The sequence below is a fragment of the Henckelia pumila genome, chromosome 3, assembly GCF_033568475.1.
Source record: "Henckelia pumila isolate YLH828 chromosome 3, ASM3356847v2, whole genome shotgun sequence".
In the NCBI taxonomy this organism is placed as follows: domain Eukaryota; kingdom Viridiplantae; phylum Streptophyta; class Magnoliopsida; order Lamiales; family Gesneriaceae; genus Henckelia; species Henckelia pumila.
Window position 1 is genome coordinate 67,375,505 of NC_133122.1, and position 8,191 is coordinate 67,383,695.

Sequence of the window (8,191 nt, forward strand, 5' to 3'; positions counted from 1 at the left end):
TAGAGATTTCAAGTGATATTTGCAACAGGGGGAGTTAATCCAAACTGCACTCTTTTTTCCTTGTCCATGATTTTTCCCAAGTGGTTTTTCATGGCAAGGTTTTTAACGAGGCAGTTGAGCAACGAGGGATGTTGTACTTTTTTTTTTCCTTCGCTAGTCTTTTATCCCATTGAGTTTTTCCTAGTAAGATTTTAACGAGGCACATCCATCGAATGACATCCAAGGGGGAGTGTTATAATATTATGGATGTCAAAGATTTGGGTGATCGGAGAAAATCATAATCAAATCTTCGGGAGATGGTAAAGAATCAAGATAATATCACTTCCTTGTAATATCATAGTTACTATACACGAGAATTTCTTGTATCTATAAATAGGTCACTTATGTAATACTTTTGATATATTGCATTACTTATTTCCTTTGCATATTCTTTGGTTAGTTTCTTGCTTTCTTTTATAACAAATAAAATATTTTCTCTATTCATATTTATAATTTGATATTTGTCCATCTAATGATATAATCAATCCAATTTTTAAATTGAGAAATAATTAAATCTCAAATCTGAGAAAATTTTGGACATGGTATCAAATGAGGTGGAAAAATTTGGTTCAATATCATATATTGACATTTTTTCATTCGATTAAAATATATTGGTATTCTCAGTTTAGTCATGAATGTTTCAATATTTGTTTAAGTTAATCCTTCCGAAAATAAAACTTAAAATTAATGAGAGAATGACTCAGTTCAATCTCAGATGTACTGTCCTTTCTTGGTTTGATATCAAGTTGTGTCGGCGTCTGCGATTTAGTATTACAAGTTTACAAATTTGATCAATTTTAGGAATATTATTATCACATGTCATGTCTACCATTAGTTTTTATCATTAAATTATCGGAAGAATCAATTCCGTCAAAATTTGTAAAGATTTAGGACTAAATTAGGGAAGCCGAAATATTTGAATCCAACCGAATCGAGAAAAAGATAAAATATTTGGGATTGAAAATCAAATGAGGTATGAATTATGAGCGCATCAGAATATTATTTTTTACCCATCGGAATGATCTCTATGACTTCATTTTTTAACGATCCATTTCAACTTATATCCGATTATAAGTTTTACTCGTTTAATCTATATGTCTATTATATATAATATTTGAGTCAAAGACAAAATAATACATGGAGGTAAATTTTAAAATCTCCGAAATATCCCTATTTATTTTTCTTAGCCGCCTATTTATCGTTTCATGAATTAGGTTAAAAAATCTAACAAACTAACTAAAACTAAGAAAATTTTATTTTTAGTTTCAAATTTTTTAACAATAATACGAACAAAAAAATTGAATTCATAATTACGTAAGTCTGACACAAAAAGTTAATATTTTTTATATTATTAAGTTTGAGGCTTACGTACCTTAAAAAAAAAAGAAGTTTGAGGCTAACGCGTGATTAAACAAGATAAATTATACCGAGATTATTACTAACAAACGTACCAACCATATATCTTACTCATAACTACCATAATTTTTTTTAAATAAAATAAATAATCAAAAATTAATAACAAAAAAACATAATATTAAATATAAAATAATTCAATTCTTATTATATTTCATATAAAAAAATTTTATACACTACAAAAATTTAATATATATGCACGCATCGTGATTCGTATGCATCTGTTTACTAGTGTTTATTATCCATAGCCGGCTACCCCAAGGTCCCCAACCAACCTATAGCAAAACTCTGGTTGCCACCGCATTAAAATTTCAGAGTATCCACCTCACTCCCATGTCCAAAATTTAAATTTTGTAGTAAAAATTTTATTTATTAAATTTGGATATCTACGTTAAGTAATTAAGACATCAGTATCACAATAATTTACGATATAATTATTTTTTATTATTTACTCTTTCTTACATAATATTTTATTATTATAACGAGAAGGAAAGATAGAAACGAGATCGAGAGAAAGAAATATTATTTTATTTTTTGGTGAAGGTATTTCATTCCTAAAATTGAAGAAGTATTGTTCATAAAATGTAAATTTAGAGAATATGTAGAATAGTTGATGCATAAGTTTTTATTTGATGTAAAATCTAAAAATTTAAGGTAAAATTATATTTTGGATAACCTGGATGCAGGGCCGGACCTGCATGAAACGAGTAAGTTCACCGTCTCAGGTCCATGTTCAAAAGAAGGCCTTAAAAAAAATTCATAAATTATTGTTAGTGTATGTGTGTCATAATTTTTTTTTAAATGTCATGATTTTGCCAAAAATAATAAATAAATAGTATTATCGCATTGTTTTGTCCTCTTCATCAATCATTTTTCTCTAATATGAAGTTTCAATCACATCGCATGATAATTAATGAGAACGATCCTTGGGTTTCAAAACTTTCACCAACTCTATTTCATTATTGATTCTTCGATTTCATAGATTTATATGTTATTTTTATTTTTATTCCTAATTTTTATGATAATTTTGCTGATAAAATATCAAAGTATTATTTAAGTGATTATTTATAACATTTTAGTTTATAATTTAAGAACATTATAAAGTTTTTGAACATTATATGTTTTTCTTAAAATAATTAAGTCTAGTATTTTGCATATTTAGTTTTCAAAAACTCTCTTAAATAATTTTTAAAATTAAAGTTGAAAAAAATTATTTGTAAGTTCGACTCAGGCCCTAAAAATCATAGGTACGGTTAGGGGTGGGCACGGGTTGGGTTTTTCGGGTATTTCGGGTCGGGTACCCGACTAGTCGGGTAGTGTTTTGTACTACCCGAAATTGGGTTCGGATTACCTGTTTAAAAAAGTGCAAATTGCTCAAAAATCTCCAATGCAAACATGTTTTGCTCTGCACTCCTTAGCCACTTTTTTGTACCACAATTTTTGTTAATTTGTACCACATTTTGTATGGTTTTGTACCACATCTTGTACGGTTTTGTACCACATTTTATGACTAGGGATCCCAAAACAAAACATGTTTGTATTTGAGGATTTTTGAGCAAATTACCTTTTAAAAAATTCTTTGACAAATCTGTATCTGCTCCAACCTTTGGTGAACACTTAGCTTTGGCATTTGTTCCAGTATGAATAGCGGAACCTCATCTTCAAAAAAAAATAAAAAATAGCGGAACCTCCACACTTTGCCTGCCATGTCTTCGAAATTAAAAAGGACTCTTTTGAAAGTGTTGCCAGTTTGTAAAGGGAAGCGTTTTTCGGCGTGTTGTTTGGGTATAACAAGCCTATTGAGTTTACCTACGTTGCTGGGTGTCGCCGCCTTTTCGAACAGCTGGTCCCGGCCCCGGGTCTTCGCCACCCTCTCGCCGCCGCAACTGAAGCTGAAGATGCCATCTATCACGGTCCTCTTTCCGTCCACATAGATTTTCCGGCCTTGTTCCAGTTCATCATTGTACGTGTGTTTTCTGAGCATATCCTGATATCCATACCTGCGTCTGCGACTCTGCCTCTCATGGGGCTAACCAAGTTGCAGCATATTTGATTATTTTCCACCAAATTAATGGGCTTCTCGGTTTATCCAATTCCAAAATCCAAACCAATAATAGCCCATATAATTTATATATTTTTTAAAATAAATTTATAATAATCGGGTAGTCGGGTACTCGATCGGATATTTCGGGTATATCGGTTTACTACCCAAAACCGAACCGACTTAATATTAGTCGGGTTCGGTTACTACCCGAACCCGATTAAAAATCGAACTACCCGATTTGTGCACCCGATCGGGTTCAGGTCGGGTTCGGACCCAAACTACCCGACCCGATTGTCCACCCCTAGGTACGACACTGCATGGATGTGTTTGCTCTTAGAAGACGTGGTTGATAGAGTTGTCAGACGGATCAACTCGTGGTGAGACGGGCTGAAAATCCTCAATTCAAAGTGAGTTGCATGTTAGATGGGTAGGTCGGGTGGCTAGCCACCAGCCGCAAAAAATAAAATAAACAATAGTTATTATTAATTAAAATTTTAATTTCATAAATAAATATATATAAATATATATATATATATAATATCTATAAAATTTTTAATTATTGATTTCATACGTGTATATTTTATACAAAAGAATTAAAACAAAAAAATTCACAATTTTAATTAAAAAATACATATATCACTATAAATCTATAATGTAATTTTTTTAATTTTACTTTCAGACCCACGGACCAATCCAAACCCACCTAAGCCATCTTTAATTGGGTTGAAAAAATTTCAATTTAACCATTTAAATTGTGTACTTGGGAGTTAGGTGGGTGGATTTGACGAATACAACCCAAATTGACGACTTCTTATTAGAAATCAATGGCCTCGTTTTGAATTCATTTTCACGTTGAATGAATTTTTTTAAAAGGTAGTTATGAAAAATAACATTTCGCTAGGAAAAAGAGGTGGGACAAAATTCATCATAATTATATTATATCATATCATAAAATTATTTTGAAAAATTCAAATATAATAGATTTAATTAATTATATAATAAATATAATTTCAGACTGCAATGTTGAATTTCAAACAATTTTGTTTTCTTCCGTTTTTCATCAATGTTAAAATTATTTTCTTGAGTCTTGAGCATCTAAAACTTAGCGTGATGAGGTTAAAAATTAAGATTAGTACGATATTTGAAGCGAAAACTTAATATTGGAACTCTTTAATACCACCAAAAGGATCCAACACATCACAAGTCAGAGACATTCGAGATCAAAGAGATGGCGAATCTCAAAGGGAAAAAAAAAACATGAAAAATTTACAGAAAATGATAGGACGCTATAGTGATCAGTCTTTTATATCAGTTACTCCCTCCGGAGATATCTGAAATCTTGCTTCAGATTCAGCCAGACACGGAGAGCTCACGACTTTGCAGATACGTTCCTCGGCTCGCCCTTTCCGTAAAGCTAGTCTGTAAGCAAAAATCTGATCTTTAACCAGCTGCCCAAACGAGATCACAAGATTCAACGGAAGGATACACAAACCTTGTTGTAGTGGCATGAGCCATGATGTTACCGCCAATGGGTTTGATTTGAGGGCCAGCAAATACGGCAGAACCGTCCACTTGGGCGACGACTTGATTCGTGATGACAACAGCAACACCGAACTATAGACAGAAAAAGAGAGGATCCAAATCATAGCAAATATTAAAAAGTGTACTTTCATGGTATTTTGCATATTGGAACAAGAAATCTTGATTCTAGGAAATTTACCTCGTCTGCTAATTTCTGAAGGCTCCTCAGGAACTTGGCAAGATGCATTTGCCTTGCTGATAACTCGCCTCTTCCAGAGAAATCCGTCCTATAAAGCGCAGTAGCACTATCCACTATCATGAGAGCAAACCTGTTATCAAAATGTTGCAGCAGTTAGATATGGAATGCAATGTTTGCTTATTTGAGGCAATTCTCGCTCAGTTTTTGAGATCATATCCCGAAACAAAAAGACAACTTTTTCAACCTGGCTAGTTATGGTACAAGAAACATAATTACCTAGTTTCCACCATCATGGATGCAGCTTCAAGCAAAAGGCGAGATTGATGGTCAGTATTATAAGCTCGAGCATAGGCCACATTTTCCAAAACATCATTAGCATTTAACCCGAATCTGTAAATTTAATCAATTGTAGCTGAGTTTGAGCAACCATTGAAATACGAATGGATTAGCAAATTTTAATCTCAAACAAGATGTGGTAACCTGTCAGCTATCTGTACTAGTCTCTGTGGCCTGAATGTCCCCTCAGCATCAATGTACATTGCTTTACCCTCACCACCACCTTGATCTAATGGCAGCTGAATATTATTCGGGAAGTAAGTTCACTAAAGTCTCATAAGTTGAATGTAAAAAATATGAGCTTTTGTGGAGCCAGTGCGATCACTCATTGTGGCATTGGCATCATTCTATATACTGATTGATGAGCAAAGTAATAGCAATGTAGATTTTTTGATAGCATTATTTATGACATAACACAAACAAACATCATTTGTGGACCTTGAACGACATTTCCTCATAAACATTATAACAAGTTGCACCTAATTTTTTTGTTAAATGGGAACTTCATTTTGATATGGTGCGTTAAATAAAGATTATCTTACTTGGCAAGTGACACACAATGTGTGGCAGAGCTGAGTCTTTCCAGAGCGGAACTCACCATATAATTCCGTAATGGACCCTGTTTCAATCCCTCCTGTCAAACATCAAATATCGTCAAAATGTTTGGCAGCAAAAGGTGGTATTTTACACTTTCAGGTAAATGGAAATCCACCTTCTAAGATATTGTCAAGTTCTTTGGATCCAGTGCTTATTTGAATAATTTCTTGCCTCTGGGCGTGTAGTTGGTGGGCACTTGTAAAGCCCAAAGGCACCAATTTTGAAGCTGTTGAAATTCATATGCATAAAAGTAAAGCCACAAAATAAAGAAATGGGTAATAGCTCAAGAATATTGTGTCTTGAATGAGTAAAACATGCCTGCTTCAATGATCTTATCAGCTTTCGCGTCACTTATTCCTTTTATTTGCAGAAGTTCCTTCCTCGGAGCAAAAGCAACCGATTCCACGGTGCATAAACCCCCATCTTTTAGCTTTTTAATGTCAATGGCAGCAACACCGGAAGCCTTATAGAAGAACAAAAGAAAATAAAACTCAGAACCCAAAGGAACCAACAATTAAAACAATCAAATTCTTCATCTAAATGGACTAAACCGGTTTGGAGGACTTTACAATCAGTAAATTTAAATGCTTTAGCTGATATTTTTGAGTTGTCTTTCAATTATAACAACACATTCAAAGCATCAATCACTAGCAGTAATCTAAAATCCATCCTCCCATATTCATCCCAAAAGTCAAATGCTTGAATCCAAACACAAAGGGAACTGGCACCAGATTAAAAGTTGACAGATAAGGGTATTTTTATGCATATTCCTCCTCGACCCATCAGCTATAATCTAGCTCCAAAATAGCCCAAAACTCAGATTTTCAAAACCCGTCAGCAAAGAACAAATTCAGAGGATTGGTTCAAAACCCGAACACAGCAGTTTCCACCTGCAGCCATAACCCTAGCATGACAAACCGAAAGGCCACCCTTCCATTGAAAAGAAGAAAACAAAACTGAAAAACAAATAAATAAATAATCCTTCATCAAGAACCATTACCCATAATTTAAAGTGAGTAATCCGAATGAAAAAAGATAACCCCAAATTGAAATTTGTAGCACAGAAGACATTGAAACAAAAAAGCTCGAGACTTTATAAAATATGGCGGCATTTCGTCCTGAATAAAAGAAACCCATTAAAATTGGATATACGAGTAATCAATAAACCCTAAAACCCAGAAAAACAAGAATCAAACCAACATATTTCGGAGAAGGTAATGGGATGTGACCTGAAGTTTCTCAACAGGGAGAGGCCCGTGTTGAATATCTTCGACTTCTTGCTGCCGATCTTGCTCCAGAATCTTCTGCTTCTTCTGCTGTTCCATTAGTGGCTGCTGGAAGGATAGGTGAAGCGAGGGACGGCAGGAATTGGTGGAAGAGAGGAGTTTGAAAGTGTTGGAGGCGCCAAAATGCTGGAGAATATAAAACGCTAAAGCTTCTTTCGAAAGATTTTAGATTTGTTATAAATTTTATTTTTATTATTATTATTATTATTATTATTATTATGATAAATTTGGCTTAACTTATTAAAAAGAGCTTATAAGCTCCTATAATAAATTTGACTTATTATAAATTATTAAAAACAACTTATAAATTCCTAGAGCCTATAAACTGTTTTAGAAGCTTATAAGCTGTCAGATCTTATTTATAAATAATAAATAAGTTGTTAAAGTGTTGGATGAACTTATTTTAAACAACTTAAAGATTTGATGTGTTTAGTATTCTAAGATTTTTTTATTGTCAAAATTACTAAAAAGAGTAAAATAATATTAAAGTAATTTAAATAATAATATGCATAAAAAAATAGTTTTAAATTTATCATAAATGTTAAACATGTATTAAAAAATAAAATTATTTTAAATTTTAATTTAGAAAAAATTTTGATAAATTATGTACAAAAAATGCACAGAGAGCGTGGTGAGAATTTAATAAAATATATAGGGATAATATAGAGAAATAAAATATCAAAATAAGATCTTTTTTTAAAAAGTAGGGGTGACCTTACTTTTTAAAACAGCTTATAAGCTGTCAAACAACTTATT

General features: G+C 32.6%; 1 protein-coding gene across 1 annotated transcript; it reads right to left on the minus strand.

Annotated features, from left to right (window-relative positions):
- Positions 1-4,649: 4,649 nt before the first annotated feature.
- On the minus strand, positions 4,650-7,516 carry LOC140892564 (DNA repair protein RAD51 homolog). The gene is made up of 9 exons (XM_073301492.1): positions 7,379-7,516; positions 6,468-6,612; positions 6,265-6,375; positions 6,095-6,186; positions 5,697-5,791; positions 5,493-5,606; positions 5,217-5,346; positions 4,989-5,110; positions 4,650-4,915 (listed from the first exon to the last, which is right to left on the minus strand). Exons 1-9 carry the CDS (start codon positions 7,472-7,474, stop codon positions 4,792-4,794), a joined length of 1,029 nt encoding a protein of 342 aa, XP_073157593.1. The 5' UTR covers positions 7,475-7,516; the 3' UTR covers positions 4,650-4,791.
- Positions 7,517-8,191: the final 675 nt, after the last annotated feature.